Genomic DNA, 23012 nt, shown 5'->3' with positions numbered 1-23012 from the left:
CACACACGCTCCACTAACGACTTAAGCAAAGTGCAAAGTGTAATTTCATGGGTTAGCACCAAATTCACATTTTCCTAAGTAACTAAGATTGGGTATTAATAAGAGTTTAGTTACTTAGTATTTATCATTAATACTTTTAATGAAAGGAGAATTATAGTCCTTGTCCTACCCGTTCGGCTAACGACCCTCCACCAGTCAAGGAAGCGGTGGGTGAGAGTGGACACCCATTAAACTGCCATTTTATAGGCAGTAACCTTATACCCCCCTTATAGACCGGCTTCGTGAATGAGGCCTACTAACGGTAAGACTGACTTTACTCTTATACATATATATAAATATTATTAACTTATAATATTATAAAGTATAAGGGTTGAATTTTAACTTTTAAAATTCTAAGGGCTAACTTGGAATTAAAGTATTCATAAGTGAAAACTTTTCAAATTCCAAAACTTGAGGGCAAGTTTTGAAACTATTCAAAACTAATTAATTCCATAACTTATGAGTTTAAAGTAGTTTTAATTAAAAAAAAACTCTTCAAGTTCCATAACTTGAGGACAAGTTATGGAAGACTTTAAACTAATTAATAAAAAAAAAAAAAAAATTTTATTGTAACTTATGGAACTAATTAAGGTTACACTTTTTTTTTAATTTAATGAAGAGACTCTTGAACCTCCATAACTTGAGGACAAGTTATGGAGTCATAAAACCATTTAATTAGAACTAGACTCTTCATTTTGTAACCTTTGCCAACTTTTATGAGTTTTATGATTCTTAAATGTGACTTTTCATATAACTTGAGGACAAGTTACAAAAACACACTTTGGAATCAACTCTTAGATTTAAATGGATTGAAAACAACTATTTCACACAACTTTTCTATTAATCTAAGAACCTCATAAGAACAAGATAATTCAAATCATCAATCTTCAAGAAATTAGCATGAACATACAAACTAATACAAATCTTGAAATTCTGACAATTATCTTAGAAATTGGATTAGCATGAACATTACCACATCAAAAACAAGTTTATAAGTCCAAAAACATCTTAGGGTAATGTTCCTAGTCCAATTCCAGCCAAAACAATCGAATATATGCATCCAACTCGATTTTTCAGCTACTTTTGCAAGTATAACAAGAAAACAAGCCTAGGCTCTGATACCACTGTTGGGTTATGAGCATTCTAACACTCCTATGTGTACATGCAACCCTAAATACCTTGGATCTATGTTTTCTCTATTATACATACAATTATGAACATCCAAGGTATTATCCTAATCTAGCATACAAAATAATAAATATAACAAGATAGAATACATACCTCTTTGATGTAGAATGTCTTCATGAAGCTTGAGTGCCTAGTGCCCCAAGTGTGACACCTCAAATGGTTCACACAACACCAAATACACTTGGAATAACTTGAGAGAAACTTGAACACTCCTTGAAATCGTCTAGCCCTCACACTCACACATTAGTGCACGATTTCTTGAGCCATGTGATTCTTTTATATGGTGGCTATTAGGGTTACACCATGTAACTCATAACTTTACCCATTCCTTATGCTCCATGGATTTTAACCTCCATGGAGTATCCATGGGTCACCCCATGGACTTAGTCCAACATAAGGAATCTTGGATCACAAGCCCACATATATAAGAATGAATGATTTACACAATCAACCCATATATTTAATTAGTCTCCTTTTGATCACTTAATTAATTCCAAATTAATTCTTGATCAATACTAATTAAATAACCTTATTAATATATTAGAACTTATAATATATTAACCAACCTTAAGTGTTATTTCTCTCATTATAGTCTATCCAAATGCATGATGCCATGCAACCCAAATGGACCATGCCGGGTCGGGTCAAGTCTTACCAATTATAGTTATGGACTTAGACATTAATCCAACACTCAACACCCTCCGGAAGGGTCTGAATCAGTGCCTCACACAATCTTTGCCTCAGAGTCTCAAAAGCTGCCAGCTGCTCAGGCCCCCAACGGAAAGTGAGTCTTTTTTGTCAACCGGGTCAAAGGAACCGCTATCTTGGAGAAACCCTGAATGAAACTCTGATAGTAACCCGCCCACCCAAGGAAACTCCGAATCTCGGATGGAGACCTCGGAACCTCCCACCTCATCACTGCCTCAACCTTGGCCGGATCGACTAGGATACTGTTTTGGTTGACAAGGTGTCCTTGAAACTGCACCTCACGCAACCAAAACTCACACTTACAGAACTTCGCATACAACTTTTCCCTCCTCAAAGTCTCCAACACCTCTCTTAGATACTCCTCATGCTGTTCATGGGTCTTGGAGTAGACCAGAATATCATCAATAAACACAATCACAGACCGGTCCAATATAGGCATGCATACGTGATTCATCAGATCCATAAATGAGCAATGGTGAGCCCGAAGGGCATCACTACGAACTCGTAATGACCAAAACGAGTTCGGAAGGTCATCTTCTGCGTATCCTCCTATTTGACCCTCATCTGATGATAACCTGAACGCAGATCAATCTTGGAAAACCAAGACGCGCCCTGTAGCTGGTCAAATAAATCGTCAATCCTTGAGAATGGATAACGGTTCTTTACTGTTAACTTACTCAGCTCCCGGTAATCGATACACATCCGATGCGACCCATCCTTTTTCTTCACAAACAAGATTGACGCTCCCCATGGTGAACTACTCGGCCGAATAAATCCCTTGTCTAATAGCTCCTGCAGATGTATAGACAACTCATGCATCTCTGGAGGTGCTAACCGGTAAGGTGCTTTGGTTATCGGAGCCGCACCTGGAACCAAGTCAACCCAAAACTCCACCTGCCTCTCCGGAGGCACTCCAGCAAAATCCTCTGGATATTCCCGAACAATCGGTACATCGCCCACGGTCACCTTACCCTCCTCCCGGGTATCCATCACATAAGCCACAAATCTGGAATAACCCTGTTCAAGATAACGTCTGGACCATGCTGCCAAACAGAGAGTCGATCCATGCTGAACACCTTCTCCCTAAATCACCAAATCTCCCACACTTGAGGTCCGAATACGTACCAACTAATGCTCGCAATCAATCATTTCTCCAATCGGGCTCAACCAATCCATCCCCACAATAACCTTGCTCTCGTGTAGGGAATGAGAACCAAATCGATCGGGTACCGCTCGCTGAACAACTCCAAGGTGCATCCCCAATGAACCATCGATACTCGCACAAGACAAAAATATCAACATCTAATGGATAATCCAGCTCACATGGAGCATCGACAAACCTCTTGCTGAGTGCAAGAGATACAAAGGATCGGGTAGCCCCCGAATCAAACAAAACCAGAGTAGAGATACCGTTCATAAGGAACGACCCTAAAAGCAAAACACGGATATAAGCAGGAAAATCAAAATAATTAAAGAGATAAGGAGAAGATACATACCCATCACCACATCTGGTGCAACACGAGCCTCCTCGGCTGTCATCTGAAAAGCCCTGCTCCTCACAACAGGCGCCTATGCCTTACCCTGACGACCATCTGTGATCCTCAAGGTCGCTGGAGCGGGTGCTATAACTGGTCCCGCCGCTGCTAAACTCGGACAATTGGCCTTTTTTGGCCCCTCCGATTGCAATGAAAGCAAATCAGACTCGATCCCTGGGTGTTGGTAGTGAAATCCCTGCTAAAGTGCCCAGTCTTGCTGTACTTGTAGCAACCTGAACCAACCACCATGCAACCTACATCGTACGACTTGCCACAGCGACCTCGACCCCGATGGCCCTTCGACCTCAAATCATAAACCTTGGGCCTCTTGCCCGAACCCTCTGAACCCTGGACCTAATCCGGTTTCCTCTTCTTCTCCATATCCAGATCAATCTCTCTCTTCCTGGCTCTCACCACCATGTCATCCAGCGTCATGCATCTAGATATGCTCACAAACTGTCTGATATCGCTCCTTAACATGTCATGATATCTCGCATTCTTCATCTCCTCGTCCGCCACATACTACGGTACTAACAAATCCCTCTCGTGAAACATGGCGGTTATCTCCGACACCGTCTCAATAGTCTGGCGAAGGTCCTGAAACTCCCTCGCTAGCTGCGGGACCTCAATCACAGGTGCGAACTCAGCTCAAAACCTCGTCGCAAAATCCTCCTAAGACATCGACTCAACCACCTCACCTCCCAGGGCGTGGTAAACCTCTTCCCACCAGTCACGAGCTTTGTCTTTCAGAAGACAGGATTCAAATCTGACCTTCGACCCCTCAGGGCAGAAGCTAGTACGGAAGGCGTTCGTGATATCTGCTAACCAACACCTTCTTACAATAGGGTCCTTCTTCCACGAAGAACCTCGAAGCCCCACATGCCCGAAAATCTCGGAAAGTCAAAGATCGAGCTCCCACCATCGCCACCATCTCAGAACAAAAAGCGCCCAAGGGCTCATCCAGAATCTTCATGATACACTCATTGAACGAACCAAAGATCACAGGAGTCTACTCAAGAATATTGTTGGTAATCTCTGACGGAATTAACTCTCGCATCTGATCATCCATGTATCCGGCCCCAAAGCTAAAACCCGAACCACTGCCGGCACCAGAACCATCACCAGCACCCGTACCACCACCAGAACCTCCTCGAGTGATCACCATGCTAAAAATAAACCATACAAACCATCCGAACACAATCAAAGAATCCCATATTCTACGCGCTCCCCGGTATCATCGTGACTTTCCATGACTCGAGTACGAATCTTCTGCTTCTAGTAGTACGGGCCCAATACTACCTTCCACATCAATCTGTGCTTTCCTCAAAGATTGCCCCGAATCCTCCAAGTTACCTCCCTATCAATCCAGACGATTTCTCGCAAAGCATGGCTCACTGCATCGAAACACCTCCAAGGTTTTCTTAGGGCTACCATCACATAACTAGCTCACAAACACAATTACATATTACTGACATCAGATAATTATTTGACTGAAAGGTCTCACACTATAACGGTTTAACTCAAATAAGAGTTGTGCAATAGAGTTAAACCTAGCCTTTTAAAACTATCTAATCTCAGTAATATGTAACTTAACGCGTTCTCTTACTAGTTAGCTGATATTAATTAGAATTCCTAAAAGCACAAAGTAAGCAACATTCGATCATTGAGTAATCCGAGTCAAAGCATAACCTAAAAGGCCATTCTATCAAATAACCGATCCAAATCTAGCATGCAAGTCTACAAGCTCATACAATAGGCATATAAAGGCATCTATCCTAGCATTCTATCATGCAATCCTGAGCAGATCCTCAGCCTGAATCTAACATGCGATTCACAAATTCGCGTTTCAAAGCATATCACATAGAACATGTATGGGTATTCTGGGAAAACTTACTTGAGCACGGTCGATTGTGTGACATCCCCAATTTCATGGCCAGAAAAGACCAATTTGTTTATGCTTTATTTGAAAATCAGAGTATACTTTTGAAGAAATATGTTGCGGAATTTGTTCCAGAAAATATGATAAAGAATTATCAAAGCATTTCCGAAGAAATGTATTTTCATTATATTAAAACATCGGTATGTCATTGTCAATACAGATCAAAAGCATAAACAGAAACAAGATAGGCCTTACAACATCTATTTATTCTAGTGGCCTATAATCCATTGATCTCTCATCGGATCATCACTCCTATGCTCTCTTGCCACTACCTGTATACAAGAAACTAAGTGGGTCAGGCTTGGGAGCCTGGTGAGCATATAGGGTTTTCAACCCACAATAAATAAGTTTATTAATTTCATCAAATCAAACAACCCGATTACTCATTCCCGTTATCCTCACTTTCTATCCCTAAAGCATCTAAAATAAGGGACCTATCCTAAGGATTTTCATCGGGATGACAACACTGCTTAGGGGATTCCTCAGTGATACATGTCAAATAAGGCAACCATGAGGGGGATGAAGTACAACTAGTGAACACTTAGTTCAAAAACACCTACAGGTTGCGAGCCTGCTAGCGTTCCACTGTACTGTCTAGAATAGTCTGTGGTCGTCATTTATACTCCGCTAGATGACTGGATCATCTTAAACATCGAGGCCACTCATCATTTATTTCATCATCTATATCATCTACCCATCATAATTATAGGTATAAAATACATGTACAGTTTAAATAAATAAGACATGTATATTTTGTTCATCCAACATAAATATCAAGTACACAGATAATATGCACACATAGCACATAATTTATATTAAATACTTCATATCTATGTGTAAGATGAAAGTAACTATACACTCGCTTGTTAAAGTGATGATTCCAAACTCGGGCAGCGCTTCGCTTCTAACAATTCTATTTTCCTTCGACGAAACCTAGTATCATTACCGCTAGATTTTAGTCTAATATTTATTGCGACTATTTACAAGCGATATTGTTTTATAAGTGTTAAACAATACTTTTCAACCACAATTTACAGACAGGGGCCAGACATGAAACACCGCAGGGCAGGACCATTTTGGCATTATGACACTTCTGAAATTCAACAACCCTATGAGGCCCTTCAAACCAAATTTCCTGTGCCGCGAGTAGTTAAAAGATATTAATAATAACACTTTGTATATTATATTTTATAATATATATTGTTTATAAGTTCATAATAACGATAATAAACTTAAACATAAGCTATACTTAAAGTAGGGTAAGCATAACTTACTTATAAGAGGGTTTGGCTAGGAACCGAGCTCTGCGGGGGCAGAACTTCCGAGCCGAAAACTCTTCTTCTCGGAGACTTCTAGTGCTTCGGGACTTTCCTCTAGCACTTGGAAGTTACTAGGGATTAGGAGGGGTTTAGAGAAGTAACTAAGAGAGAAAGAATGGGAGAGGTGTGAAGGAAATGGAAGATTTGCGCCTCTATTTATAGGCTGGGAAATGGCCCAAATTGGCGACTTCTGAGCCTCCAACTCTTCGATTTGAGTGCCAAGTGTCAACATCTGGTTGCAAGGCATGGGGAGGAAGCAATGGTTAGGATTGTGCCACATGTCACTCGCAGATTACTCCAAAAACTAATTATCTTCTCAAATCTGTAACTTTCGCATACGAGCTCCGTTTTTGATGTTCTTTATATCCACGCGTAGGCGGCAACGTGATCTACAACTTTCGTTTAGACTTCGTCGGTTAATTTTGACTTTATTTTTAAATTTATATTTTAACAGGCTTAAACAGATAAAGTCCGTTAAAAATTCATAACTTTGTCATCCAACGTCCGTTTTCGTCTGTCTTTATATCGTTGAGCTCATATTAATGATATCTTCAATTCTCATTTAGGTTGTGTCGACTAGAAATCGATTGATCTAAAATTCGAATTCCGGGTTGCATACCACTATGCCAAATCTTAGAAAAATCATAACTTCCTCATACGAAGTCAGATTTGGACGTTCTTTTTATGCACGCTCTCGGTTTAATGTATATTACGACTTTCGTTTAGATCGCTAAGGCTAAAAAGTATTTTATCGCAAACTCACTTTTTACGTCACACAACGTCGTGTCGGTTTTGTCGCGAAACTTCGACAGGTCATAACTTTTTCGTTATAAGTCGGATTTCAGCGTTCCTTATATCCCCGAAATCCTAGTTACGACTACTTTAACTTTCTTCATAGATATTGGGTCTATCTATTATTTTATTTTTTACGCTTATTTTTTATTATTATTTTATTACGTCGTTATAAGCGAGTATAATGCACATAAATCACATAATACTCAAGTAATTCATCTTCATTACTTCAAATAAGTTACAATTGTTGACCTAACTATTACATCATACTACTAATGTTTAGCCAGAAACACGGGCGTTACAGATTGCATGCACCACACCCTTTTCTTTTATTAGAAAATCCTTTAATAAAACATTTTTTTTATTTTTTTTATGAAAAATCTACTAAACCCTCAGTTTGAGTTCAGACACACCCAAGAGTATGCCCTAATCCCTCAAACCAAAGCTCTGATACCAACTTGTAATGTCCCAAAATTTATAACCAAAACATTTCATTTTTGTATTAATAAACCATCAACCAACATGTTTATAAAAATCATAAAGGAGATCAAAGCATGTCAACAATCATCCAGAAATACATCAGAGTCAAATAAGGCGGAAAATCATGGTGTGTGCAATGCGATCATCCCTAGCTCTTCCCCTTCGAACGGGAAGTACCTGAAACGTAAACTGAAAACCGTAAGCACAAAGCTTAGTGAGTTCCCCAAAATACCACATATCATACATATACATCAGCTCACGGCTGTACCGGGTCTATTTCACGCCCCGAGTCTATTTCAACTCATATGATTACGATTACGACATCCCTCTTCATAGTTCGAATTATGAGATTTGGCAATTAGTCTGAACATTTGGGACTTAGTAACATAAGCTCTGAAGTTGTTTAGACACACATGTGAGCTTTCTAAGACAAAGGTGTATGATTTTAAGAAGCTTAGATAAAGGCTTATCAAAGCATCAAGTGTTAGAAATATGAACTTAAGGATTGTCTTCTGGAAGGTCAGCTGTTTTCTGAATACATGTCAAAGCTAGTGGGAACATAAGTGTTATGCTTGTATTGTAATAATCATCGTGTTAGTGGGAGCATGATTATTATTTCAAGTATTGCGAGTTAGCAATATTAATTATAGAAAACAAAGATTAACTTTGCAAATTTGTAGGGGTTGAAAAGTTGTTTTGCTATAATTAAGGGAGAGAATATTATACTTTGTTTCAATATCTAAAAGCTTAGATCGAGAAATGTTAATAAAATTTAGTCAAGGATACATAGCACGTTCTCAAAAAATAGATTATGATTACGGAATCCCTCTTCATAGTTCGAATTGTGAGAACGTGGCTAACAAAATATTATGGTAGAAGACTGATAATATTTGACCGTTCTAAAATTTTCTAAATGCCTAGGGCATTAAGAGGGAAAAAGGGACTAGAATCGGTTTTGACTAAAATAAATAAACAACTATCAAAGGACGATCTGAGGTTCACTGAGGATTTGTCGCTTGTGAGCAGTTGGAAGTATAGTAAAGGAAGGACCATGTTGACATTATTGTGAATAGATAAGATTATATTTAGAATGAGTTGTCACATGGCAAATATGGAAATGTTTCCATTAATGGGAGTTGGATATTAAGAAATATGTCTAGATTAGAAACTTTTATGCAAAAAGGATGTTCAAAGGAATGTACTTTGAGTGAGAGACATCACATCTATATAATTGTTTTGTAACAATTTCTGATAGAGTACCTTGTGATTTCATTGGCCGAGTCTTTGTGATTGTTGTGTTGTGACTTCACGAAAGGACCGTTGCATAAAATGTTAGAATCTGACATATTGTAAAAGTGGCAAGAATTTGGTATTCTTACACTAATGATAAGGATTGGGAATTGTGAAATGAGTTTCATTGGAAATGTCTTCAATTGGTCTATTTCACAAAGTAAGGATCATAGGAAACATAGTGTGCATGCTCGGAGCATGGGGCAGCTATTGTTGTAATTCAAGTAACAAGTTGATTATCCGAAACATTAAACAATGAATAATGAGTAGTCAATATGGTGTTTAAATAAATGGTGTTTTATTTACGCTCAAAAGTTTTGGGACCATATAGGATTAAGTATTATTATTGTGTTTCACTTTGCATGTTTTGACTTCCAGAATAACTAGGTTATTCAAACATCCACAGTCGGTCATACGTTGGGAGTAGGTGTGAAGGAAGACTGTCATGAATCTGTCTGTAGATTGTCTAAAGTGTTTAGACATAGCACAAGTTTGCTGCAGAGTTCATGAGTGCTTTGATAAGATTAAAGTATTGGATTAAACCCACGCTCACTTGAATCACTTCATGAATTTATCACGGGTGATTAGTGAGACGATAATATTGTATATTCTTGAAACCGAGACATGTGAGTTGTTATTTGCTGGTCGGTTGCACATTGATGATAAGTAAACGCACCAGTAACTTGGTGTTATAAAACTTATTGTTGTGTGTGATTTGACGAGTAAATGCAAGCAAGCATTTGAGTCGAAGTTTATCCATTCCTTTTACCCAAAGTGGGATAAAAGCGATATCTGTGGGCCTCTCGATGATTTAGTGATGACACCTAAGCGCTTGGCCAAGCCGGGACTAAGTTGATGTGTTCAATTGTAGTCTGTTGTCAGTCGTCATAAATCAGAAGTCGGGAAACAGTATAGAGAGAATGATCGAAATTCATGTCTTGTGTCTATACGATATCTTGAGAATGGAGGAATATATGATCCCTTGTCTAAAGGACACGCGTATCTGATAAGATCAGAGTTGACAGCGGCTTTTGAAAGCTAAGATTGCTGATCGGGTTCTGAAGTCATACGCAGAATAGTTATTAGACTTATCCAAGTGGGAGACTGTTGGATTAGTGTCTAAGTCCATAACTATTTTGATATGTACTTGACCCGATTGTGAGCATGGTCCTTTTGGGTTGCCTTCACACTGGTGACTAGACAGGATGACTGTTGAGGAGAGAGGCTGGTTTATTGTTAAGAATAATAAATTAGGGTATAAATATGATTTGTTAATATATTATATGAATAATATATTAATTTGGAATCGTATTATTAATTAGTATTTAATCAGAAATTAATTAGGAATTAATTTCGGGATTAAAGGAATTAATTAAAAGTACAGGGGTTGTTTTGTAATTATTTGATAGTTGAGACTTTGGGCTATTGGATCACCTTTATTAAGGCTTGAACGAAAATCCTAGAAGGATCTAGGAGTTTTCGTCCAAGGTCTTAAGGAAAGGAGTCCATGGACTTGCTTAGGCCCTAAGCTAAGGGATTAGGGTTTCCACCTTGAAACCCTAGCTAGCCTCAAGTATAAATAGCACCCTAAGGCACTAGAATTCGACCACTCCTTGGGAAAACCCTACTAGGGCCGAATTTTGGAGCTTAGTACCCTTCCTCCTCTCTCTCATATTCATCCTCTCACTCAAAGTGTGTTTGTGAGCCATTAGAGGTACTACACTTGTGGTACTTGCTTTCAAGAGCTAAGGAAACTCAAGGAACTAGTTGTTATTACTACATAACAACAAAAGGTATGTATTCTATGCTCCTATGTCAATTTCGAAAATAGTAGATGCATGCTAGGGTTCTTTTGTGTTCATAAAGTTGTATAACTAATAGTTAAAACATAGATTCGAATCTAGGGTTGCATGCACACATAGGATTGTTTGTTTAAAACCCATCAATCCCAACTCCTAGGGTAAAAGACCATTTTACCCTTCCCCTTAATTGGCCTATAAAACTGTGGCCCAAACCGAAAACACCTGAAGCCCAAAAATAGCACAAATCCATAGAGGCCTAAGGTCTAACAATGGCCCGACTCAATAAAACTGTTGGCCCAACAAGAGCCCAAAACCTAGAGTCTAAAAGTGGCCCAAAACCAAAAAGCCCCAAAATGGCCCCTGATGAGTACGCTTAGCGTACTAGTTGGGTACACCCATCGTACAACTCTGTGACAAAAGGACTTACATGGTTTGAACCCAGTACGCGCAGCGTACAGGGGAGTACACCCCGCGTACTGGTCCATGAGCCAGTCCTTCTTGGATGGCTTAATCCCTTAAGACCTTTTAACTTCAGATCTACTCTAAAACAGGGTCTTAATCCATAAAGTTGGAAGCTTTAAGCTTATGCATGGCTTAATAAGCCTCCAAACCCAACTTTAACACTTTATCCACATGAAATGAACACCAAACTTTGCATGGTTGAGTTAAACCCATAAAGCTACCATTTTTATGCACAAGAGACCTCAGAAATACTAAGATCTAACATCCTAAGCTTCTAGAGTAGCTTATACTCACAAGAACAACTCAAGGGACCCAAAATATGCCAAAAACTTCAAGCTATCTAGATCTAAAAGATAAATCACCAAGGTTGCAACTTTATACCTTCCGGGACTTGCCAAGATGATGAAGATTCTGGATCGTCAAACTCCACTCCAATAAATGCTTGATCACTAAGCTCCTACTTCTTCACAATGCACCAAAAACACCAAAAGTTTACTTCCAAGGCTCAAGAACACGCAAGGAAAGGCTAAGGTTTCGTGGGGAGTCTTTAGAGGGAAGGAGGTTGATGAGGGGGTAGCCTCAAGGTCCATAATAGCATTTAAATAGGGACCAAACCCTAAAAATTAGGGTTTGTGGTCAGCTCACGTACGCCTAGCGTACATATAGGTACGCCCAGCATACGACATCAACACATGTGACTCACTTAAGGGAGTACGCACAGCGTACTCCATGGTATGTCTGGCGTACTCAAGGACCAAAAATGCATTTTTTCTTAAAATCAATTCCAAAGTTAAAGTGTACCTGAAACTCGATCGTTACATATATGTATATAAAAATGAATAATACTAGAAAATACATATAAAATTATTAATTATATATAAAATAGCCGCCTTAAATCACGCTTTACAAACGACGTAGTTCGTCATGGCTCGTAGAAGCTTGAGGTTTGACATTGTCGTCAAGTCACGTCTAACGTTATTTAGAACCTTGCACATACCCAATAATTAAGTAGGGAAATGACACTAACCAACTTTAATTCATACACTTAAGGTTGTTTTGTGCTTTAATATTGAGAGTTGGGAGATAAAGAAAATGAATGCACGTTGAAGAAGAGGATAAACTTATGGATCATATTCACAACAAGACAAGTGATGACATTTAACCCTCTAACGAATCAATATAAGGAATTTAAACGACCTTGGACTTCAGTATTACTAAAAACTATATTGATTGGTTGCAAAACTGAAACCATTATAGAATATATCACTATGTCTTAGAGAAAGACACCATGCATGCAATGATGCAAATCTATTCATTTTTTTTTGGAAACGGTAAATTTTATGATTTATATATTTAACGTCTTAAAACTTTATATATCATATCAGACACACTTTCTTTCGATCTAACTGTATTTCTTAAACTGGGGTCTAAAATCTAAGAGCTCTTAACTCCCTGGCCTTGAAATGAGAGACAAAAATCCATGGATGCACTTAATTGGCCGCCTTATGAGCCATGAAGATAAGGAGTCTGTGGTTTGAATTGTGACATCAACGTACGTTCGTAATGAACTGGCAATTGCTTGACCCAATATGAGTACCTGAAATTTTTAAGTTAGTTCAAAACAATAACTCTCACCTGCACTTTGCATTTATTTCCTCTCCTTAAAACCCCAGAAATCGGTTAGAAGTTGGAAAACAAGATGACGATAACGAAAAACGACGTGTGATCATCGTGAAACCCCACAAAAGATTTTCAACGAATGCATGGAGTTTTATAAACCCACATGGCACACATTCTTACGTCCCATTTACTCAAAATAACACTGAAAATTGCTGACGTGTATTTTTTTTTTCTTTTATGTAAAACGCTAATAACTTAAAATCAATAAACCCATTTTTCTGCCAATTTGTGTAAATTGTGCTACTTATATAGTGTGTATCTGTTACACTAGACAAGACTGAATAAGTTTTTTTTGGACTATTTTTTATGATAATGATGAGAAAGACATTATTTCTTTTCTACCTACTAGAGAGATCGAAAGTTCAATGAAACAAATCATTATAATTTGTTCTATTAACATTAGTTTCAGAGGGTTCATGTTCCAATACCAATTCCGGTCCCAAGCGAAGACTTAGAAAGTTTGACATTTTTGTTAAAAATGTCAAAATTCATAATTTCAAATCCTTGACTTCCAATATATAAACATCTTTTTGTATAGAATATTTGTATTAATCAACATGGGGCAAGGTTTTTACACCTTTACAACTAACATTTCTTTGTTTTTTTTCTCTGAAATAGAAGAAAAAAAATATCAAAAATTGGAGCAACCCGATCGAGTTTCTCTCTCTATATATATTTATTTAACGTCGTTTTTATATCGTTTAATTACACGCACGATCTCCATATCCTTCCTTCGAGTGAAATAACAATAATCGAAACATCATCATGGTAACGCCTTCGATCCCCTTGTGGTATTTCAAGCAACTCATGAAAATCAATACCTACAAAAGAAAAACCTCAATTTTTTACAAAATGAACAAATTTTATAGTTATGGACTTTTTTTTAACGGTCTAGACACATACCGGCTTTCTTGGCTGCCCGAAACAGAACCTCTTCAACTAAATGTTGAGCAGGGTCTCCTTCGGGCGACCATTGAATGAAGAGTTCGACTTCAGAAACTGCTTCCTCATTAGTGAAATATTGATATAGCCCGTCTGAAGAGAGTATTAAGAATCGGTCTCTCGGGCCTAATTTGTGGTGGTGAAGATTTGGAACACAATTTATGTACGGAGAAGTTCCTACGTAGTCGATCCTAAACATCTCTAGTAACGCGTTGTTCCATTTAGGCTGTGGAAAACAAACAAAACAAGATGTTAGATGTTTAAACTACTTTATGCTTTAATATCAATCATAAAACTCCAAGAAAATGTAATCTTTATATGTTTCCGTAAAAAGGTTATTCTTTCGGGAACAACCCCTTAGCTAATTCACACTGCCCCGCTCGAGGAGCATCATATCAGGTATACTTTAGATGGTTTGCATAAAGCCAAGGGCCCACAAAAAGCCCAATTCACGTTGGAACTGAACTCCCATACTGTGTGTTGGGATTTGAACCCTTGACAATTTCTACAATTATACACACTAGGGGCATAATTTTCATATCAATCATAGAAGTCCAAGAAAGTGTAATCTTTCGATGTTTAAAATCAAGAAAATGATAGGGTCTATCGGTTACCTGCTTGAGAAAACCAGCACCGAAAGCTCGAGTGACCTTTAGCGAACCTTTAACTCGGTCATTCATCATTGCACAAGGATCATCCGTGTGTTCTCTCTTTATTCTTTGAACTTCCTACAAAAAGTCAAAGATTATACGAATCGTGAGAACATGATTGTTTTAAGGTTATACGAATGCGTATTCAAGTTGTAATTTTTTTTTTTACCTCTTCGATTGAGGTACTATGATCGATGCTAAGCTGACAAGCGGTTAGGGTTGGGTTTGTGGTGCCATTGTCAGCATCTGAAACCTCAAGATCATATAAAGTTTCTTCGGTAATCCTCTCAAGATCTTGCCTCCAGAGATCGGGCTCGGGTTTTTGGGCTAAAACAGCACGGCTATCGCCTACATTCATCACATAAACATCTTCTCCTTTCATTAACATAACAAGAACACAAGAACCCATTAAAGCTAGTTCAGGATTTTCATCGAGCATTTGGTCTGCAATGTCTAAAAAGGAGTCTTCTGTTTTCTTTAACCCTCGAGATAAAGCTTTCAAAACCTCAGAATGATTGGTTGAATCCGGACAATTAGAGTTTAAATATTCCTTTAATCTCCTGTTCAGTTCTAACCTTTCGCGATCAACTTCACACTTCCACCATCTTTGATTTTCAGACCCTCGATTCCGACTCTTTAAATTCTTGCTCTTCGTTTTCCGTGAGCTACGGAAATCCTCGGTTACAGACGGGTAAGTTTCTTGTTGATTAACAGACTTCGGAAACTGATTTCTTTCAAGTTGATCATCAACATGAGAATCAACAGCTTCCAGGGATTGCACTGAAGAACTAGAATTTGATGAAACAAGTTTATCATCCCATAACAAACCTTTGAGTTCTTTATGAACAGATTGATACAAATTCGACAAGAGAAAATCAGGAGCATCAGGACCATTAAATCCATCATAAATCCCGACAAAAACCCATCCTCGTTCTTCAGACACTACAACATGTACTCGATCTTCCCCAGCTTTCCCTTGCGCCCATTGAAGATTCTGACTCTGAGTAAAACACTCGTCATCGTCTAGAAAACTTGCTTCGCTGCTCAAATTCGCACTGCTAATAGTCAATTCATTGTTTTTCTCAGAAGACCCACCAGTCCAATCGTGTTGTTTCAAAGAGCTGACACTTTTGATAACAGGTGCAACAATGGAATTTTGCCCACGGGTAACAAAAGTTCTTGAAATCGCCCTTTGTATAACCCGAATCAAAGACCCTTTTCTTGATCTTCGTTTGTAACCGAAACCCCCTTGAGAATAGCTTCTTTGGAACTGATCTTGACCACCCTTCTCAAGCGGGCCGGAAAAAAGTGGACCCGATTGGAACCCACGTTCAATCGGGCCAGAAAGGAAGCCTCTTTCGATAGGACCCGAATACGGAACTTGACCTGAACACTGTAAAGGACCCGAATTTAACGAGTTTCGAGGTAAAGGTTGCAGAGGGATTGATGCAAAAGATGTGGAGCTTTCGAAAGCGGAAGCTTTATCAATGGTGTTGTACGAGTAGACATCATGGAGAGAAGTTGAGAGAGGTGTAGAGGTATTGGCGGACACGGAGGCGCCGGAGATTGACCGGAAAGTCGTTGTTTCTTCAGCAGAGTGGACTTTGGAGGAGGAGATGCACGATTGTTGAGGTCTAACATAGCAGAACGAGTGACCAAGATCATCTAATGGGTCGGAGACGACAGCTGTGACGTCTTTTCGCCTGTGAACGACGTTTACTCCGGTGAAACATACGGTCAGTTTCCCGACCCCGTTTCCCATTGTAAAATTTCAAGAAATCAAATCAAAACAATTCCTCAAACCCTTTTATCAAATCAAAACAATTTTTATGAAATACTCTGCTATATAGCAAGAATGGATGTGAGAGAGAGAGAGAGAGAGAGAGAGAGAGAGAGAGAGAGAGGTTGACTTTAAGGGCGGAGTTTTTGAAATGATAAAACAACAAACTTTTGTGGGCATTTACTTCTTTGAAAGTATTAAAATCCTCTGTTTTTTCTCTAACGCCATTTTCATTCACTGCTGTTTGTAAAAAGAAAGTTGACTTTTTTTTTCAAAAAAATAGTACTAAAAAGAGAGTTGACAAATGTAAGGGGATACATAGGTTGGGTTTAACTCAAGGTGAGTTGAGGTTTGGAATCAAGGTCACTACCACTCGCAAGCGGTGAGCGTGTCACTCACTTTCCCTTGATACCTTGTTGTCTTGTTGATATCAATGGATTTGCTCACGTATGACGTAATTACATTTAAACCCTTGTTTGTTGCCTTTTAATTGTTTGATTACTAAGCAAACATCCAAAGTATTCGTTAACAATAAAAACAAGTCTGTTATAGGGATGAGCGTGGGACGGAACCGGTACCGACCCGTACCGTTCCCGATTTTCCGAAAACCGAATTCGATCGAAAGTCAATCCCGAATACCGAACCGAATTACATCACCGGTACCGGTACCGGGAATGGTACCGGTTTTCGGTACTACTACCGGTACCGGCGGTACCGATTCCCGAATTTCATGTATTTGGAGTACCGAGTACCGTCCCGTATTTTTAAATTCGGTACGGTACCGGTACGGGATCGGGATTTGGAACAAACTGCTCATCCGTAGTCGGTTACACTTTTGTGTTGTTGACACATGCTATTTTGATAAACTAAACATATATATTTAAAAAAAAAAAAGCATACGTATGTTATCTTAAATATATGAACTTTAAGAATTAGATGTTTTCTTTTGTTAATAGAAAATGGATATATGCAAAAGAACACAACTAATTATATATGTATATAGAAATTCTTATATTATTTTTATGTTTAGAAAAAACTCTTATATTAATATTTACCATTTGAAAAATACCAAAATACGAGTTTTTAAGATAAATTGACGACCACAAATATGATGTTGCTTACATTTTTGTTTTTTGATATGACATTAATGTTAATTATGATAATAACGATTAGTTAAGTAGGGAAAATCAATTGTATAATTCCTTATGAAAAACACCTTCAAAAAAGAGTTCCAAAAAAATGTAGGTTTTGACATGTTTTCGCATACAGTTAAGGAAAATATAAGGAATATATATATGTCGTATCATATTTTTAGTCGGACAGTTTTCTTAAAAATTTATATTTTGGTTTTATTTGAAACGTAAATAATAATATAAGGGGTTTTCTAAATATAAAAATAATATAAGGGTTTTTCTGCATATACATGTAAAATTAGTTGTGTTTTTCTGTATATATCCTAACAGAAAATTGGGACATCAATATTAATTTGTTTTTATGACAATTTATTCCTTAACTAGGGAATTGTGGCTTATTGGTCTCTAATCCATATTAAACGACATTATATCATTTCTATTTTATCTGATTTCTTTTATTAATTTGTAATTTATAAAAATATAAAGTATAAGATAAATGTTACTAAATATAAAGGTCAAATATGACAAGACCTAAATAAAGTTTAAAAAAGTAAAGAAAAATAAGTGTTTGGAGTAGGGATGAAAGTGGGTCCAAACCCGGACCGGATGGACCCGGACCCGGAAAACCCGGAACCGTTTAACGAGATTTTGTAGAACCGGAAACCGGACCGGTATATAGGAACCGGTTCCGGTTCGGTTCCGGGTACGGTACCGGGTAAAGTGGGTCTAGAACCGAAAAACCCGGAAACATCAAAGTGGGTAGGTTGGAACCGGATAAAGTGGGTTTAGAACCGAAAAAACTGGAATTTTTTGGTAATTACTTACTACTTAGTGGGTTGAACTTTGAAAATTTTCATATTGATATCCCAACTTTGGGGGAGTGTAACTCATTGAATATGAAACCAAAATTGACAAAATTATAGTCTAAAATCATGTACAAACTCTAAACTACACTCTGGAAAAAACCATATGGCAATCCGACTTTAAACGAATGAGATATTCATATGTTAACATTTTCACATAATACAAAGTACAAAAACAAATAGCTGAAAAGTTGAAAATTTTCAGCTTTGATATCCCGACTTCGGGGGTCTGTAAATCATTGAATATTAAACCAAAAATGACAAAATTATAGTCTAAACTCATGTACAAACTATAAACTACAAGTTGGAAAAAAACTACATGTCAATCCGACTTCAAACGAATTACATATGCGTGTTTTAAAACTTTCACAGAATACAAGAAAACTGAAAAACTAAAAATTTTCAGCTTTGATATCTCGACTTTGGGGGACTGTAAGTCAATGAATATAAAACTAAAAATGACAAATTTATAGTCTAAAATCATGTACAAACTCTAAACTACATGTTGGAAAAAACCGCATGTCAATCGGAGTTGAAACGAATGAGATATGCATCTTTTAAACGTTTCACAAAAACCGGTTCCGGCCCTAAAAGTGGTTCCGGTTCCTAACACCGGTTCTGGTTTTTAGACCCGGTTTACCCGGATCCGATGGACCCAAACCCAGATTACCCGGAACCCGGATAAAGCCAATTTTTAAACCCGGAACCGGAACCGATTCTATATATTCCGGTTCTAACGGTTCCGGTCCGATTCCGGTTCCGGTCCGGTTTTCCGGTTCCAAATCTCATCCCTAGTTTGGAGTATCTCATATTACTCTTTCTAAAAAAAACTTTTCAAAAGCTTTTTCAAATGGTAGAAAAAATTAGAAAAAAGATACGCTCGGAGAATCTCTTATAAGGTGTCTATATAGCAACAATCATATTAAAAAGTCGGTTATTTTTTATATTTTGCCTTTCCTTTTTTGAAATTTTATGATTATTGATTAGCATATTATGATTTAGGAATAATGATTTATGAAGGTAAAAAAAACTTTTGAGTTTGTTCATATTTTAGTCACATTCCTTTTATTTGTACACCATTTACTAATGAACTTATTTTTGTGTTAAAAAAAATACCATTACTATTGGTTATTGCATGTCATTAGGTATTTTTTGAACACCAAAAATAAATTCACTAGTAATTATATATACAAAAAACAAAATGACTAAATGTAAACAAAAATTACCTTATAATTCATTACCCATACTTAGTATTTAATTTTAATTTTAATGAAAAATATATTAATTTGTAAAATATAGTTTTTTGTAAAGTTTTATTTTGTAAATCTATTTTTAAATCTCTTTATTCTCTTGATAAAAAATAATTAAATATTAAAATATGATTTACCAATCATCCTAATTATAATAAGTAATATATATATATATATATATATATATATAATTATTACTCAAAAATTATATTCACTATGTAAAACTTATATTGATGTTAGTTAGCTATTAAGCGAATACGTTAAGTTACATGCCATAAGAATTAAATAGTTTTATAATGTTTGATTTTGCCTATTACACAACTATTGTTTGAGTCCAACCGTTGTAGTGCAAGATCTTTCAGTCGAATGACTGTTTAATCCTTGATGCATGTAATTGTATTCATAAGATAGCTAATTGACATTGGTAGAAGTTTCTTTGGCAGCTGATAGCAGGGTGGGGGTGAGTATTCCTAGTGATCTCGGGGGAGTGCTAGAGTGTGTTGCTGCAAGCACTTGTGAATGAGGAAGTCTAAGTTGGGAATCTAGGCAGATTGTGATGGCTTTCTAAGTTTTTAGGTGTGCTGATACACCTGGCAGTACTAGGGTTTCTAGGAAAGCATTCTAGTATGTGCTCATACATAAGAAGAATCATAGAAGGAGAGAGTCTAGGATGAGCAGTAGTGTGTGCATGTGGTGGCACAAGTATCTAAGATTGATAGTGGTATGGTGTAGTGACTTATGGACTTTCAGACACTTCTTGGGACACGTACGGATAAATGTGGAACATAGTAGGGGCACATACTACTGAAAGAATATGATCCATATGGGGATCAAGAAGGGTTGAAAAGGTTTCTAAGAAGCTAGTGGAGGGTAGATAGTGTAGTATAGCACTAGCGTTAATTGCAGTCATCCTCGTCGTTGCCGGCTCTGATTGTGCAGAATGAGACCGGTAATCGTTTGGGCTTGAGTGTTTGTGGCAGTTTGGTTCTGGTTGGGGAAGACCTGTGAGGTTTAGCTGATTCAGAGATATCGAGGACCTTGCTCGAAGTAGTGCCCATCTGAGTCGCGTGAATCAAGAAGAAAGTTGTTGTGATGATCAACTCGAGGATTACAACCTGAAGCTGAGTGGTCATTCGATGGAAAGGGATGTAACTTACTGCATCGAAGATTGTGTTTTCCTGCCTCTTATTCTCAAGGGAGGAGAGATCGGTTGCGGGCCAGTCGATGGTTAAGATAGGATATGGTGATCTCCTCATCAGTTCTGTTGAAGGAAGGTGAATTAAGGTTCTTAGTAAATCATCTTTGTGTTGCAGCGAAGGGATATCTGAGACTAGGTGGTTCTTGTGGTTCGATGGCCAAGGTGAAGGCCATGTCACAGGTGGAATACGCAACACAAATTCTAGGAGATTGGGTGTATCCGGGGAGACATCGAGTTGATCCTATTTTGGGCAGAAGAGATATGTGGAGGTGTTGAGTTTATCAGAGCAGTGTTTTGAGAATATATAGTGGATTCTTGAAGTTTCAAGGGGAGGATGAGGTTGTTGATCAACTCTCCAAGTGTAAGGTTTTCTGTGTGTAATTTCAGTTCGGAAGGTGCTAAGTATACCCAATGGTGTTCTGGCCAATTTCGCTAAGTTTAATGGGCGATGCTGGGAGAAAGTTCTCTAAAGTCTCCATTTGAGATTCGAAGATTTCTTGTTCTTAGGATCATCTTGTGTTGTGATATGCATCCTAAGAGTCAAGTCGGGTATGTTCATGCTTAAGTCAGTCTGAGGATTTAGGGTGCAGACGCTAGTCGATGATGGTTCGAACCCATAAGTGGGGAATAACTGGGTATTATGCTTGGAGAATCATCAGACGGTCCGATTTTATGGTTTTATCACGATGGGTCAGAATAATTTGTAGTTTAGGGATGTTAGATTTTCGTTCAGGGTTTATGGCTGCATTGAGGAAAGAAGTGGGCTATTGTCGACGTGTTCGTCCCCTGGAAGTTTATCGTTGCATTCCTCAAGGGTCCGTCGGAGCCCTCCATGGACGCGGAGAATTTAAGGTTTGGTCAGATCGTGGGTGCAGAGTAATTTGTCGTTAGGTGTGTGTGTGTGTGTGTGTTGTCCTCACAACAGGAAGCTGATGGGTAGGGAAATTTTTATGGTCAGTAGTTCCTTTGTGGTAGCTCCACGGACCTGAATGAAGGAGCTTAAAACACTCTAATTGTGTATCGGGTATGGTCGTATACCCGTATGGGAAGCATGGTTAGCCAACGATATGGGTTTTTTTTTTGGTTGAGTTAGGAAATGGTTGATCGGTCTCAGGGTTCGTTGAGATTATTAGAAGGTTGCAAGAGGTATCAGTTGATGGTGCATTTGATGCGTCAACCCTTATTCAAATTCAGTAAAGTTTGTATCTTGACCTCTGTGTAGGTGTTCAGTCGACTTCTTGGTTATGGAATTGAGGTCCCTAGTAGAGTTGATATGGCAGTTGGCCTTAACTATTGGAAGATTGGATATCAGAGAAATGTTTTTCAGTTTTCAGGTATCATCATGGTTATGCAAAGTTCGGTTTGGCAGGTCGCGTCGGTTGGGTTGGTTTTTGGATTGATTCGACTAGGATTTTGGCAACATTTCTAGATAATTTTGGAGTTCTTCTTTGAGATTGGAAGTTTTATTGGTCTTTTTATCATTGATGGGATCTGTTCATCTCCCTCAAGGTGTGGGATCTTGTTGTGGTTGTTAGAAGAATGTGTCTAATAGCAGTTGAGGTTAGTTGCATCGTCCGATTCGCTAGTACATCACCTTTTGGGTAAAGTTATGATTAAGAAGGAACAGGGTCGGCTGGAGAACATTATGTTTCCTCCTGGAGGGTGTGAAAATTTGTGCTTTCATGTTGGAACAAGAATTAAATCGTCTATCTAGTGATGGTTGTGTGTGGTCATGTTTCGTTTAGCAGTGTGTCGGTGGCAGTGGATTGTAGAAGAGTGTGTGTTTCAGGATGGTATGGCTCCTCTACTTCTAGCAAGTGTTGAGTGGGATGTTTGGGTTCCTACCAGTCAATGGAATGATGGCAATGTGTCTTTAGGCTCGTTGGATGTTGGTCGGGAGTCTTCATGCTAACGGTGAGGATTCGTGAGCTTCTCATCCCAATAGTGGATAGTGTCACGGCG

At 38.1% G+C, this 23012-nt stretch overlaps 1 protein-coding gene across 1 annotated transcript; it reads right to left on the bottom strand.

Moving 5' to 3' along the window:
• Positions 1-13743: 13743 nt before the first annotated feature.
• LOC145113043 (putative protein phosphatase 2C 23) lies at positions 13744-16761 on the bottom strand. The gene is made up of 4 exons (XM_079049152.1): positions 14996-16761; positions 14791-14904; positions 14138-14402; positions 13744-14055 (listed from the first exon to the last, which is right to left on the bottom strand). The coding sequence occupies exons 1-4, from the start codon at positions 16586-16588 to the stop codon at positions 13940-13942; spliced, it is 2088 nt and encodes a 695-aa protein (XP_078905278.1). The 5' UTR covers positions 16589-16761; the 3' UTR covers positions 13744-13939.
• Between the last annotated feature and the right edge of the window lie 6251 nt (positions 16762-23012).

The sequence above is a fragment of the Lactuca virosa genome, chromosome 5, assembly GCF_052849685.1.
Source record: "Lactuca virosa cultivar CGN04683 chromosome 5, Lactuca_virosa_CGN04683_v6, whole genome shotgun sequence".
In the NCBI taxonomy this organism is placed as follows: Eukaryota; Viridiplantae; Streptophyta; class Magnoliopsida; order Asterales; family Asteraceae; genus Lactuca; species Lactuca virosa.
Note: the sequence above shows the minus strand (reverse complement) of the source record. Positions and strands in the feature narration are given on the sequence as shown.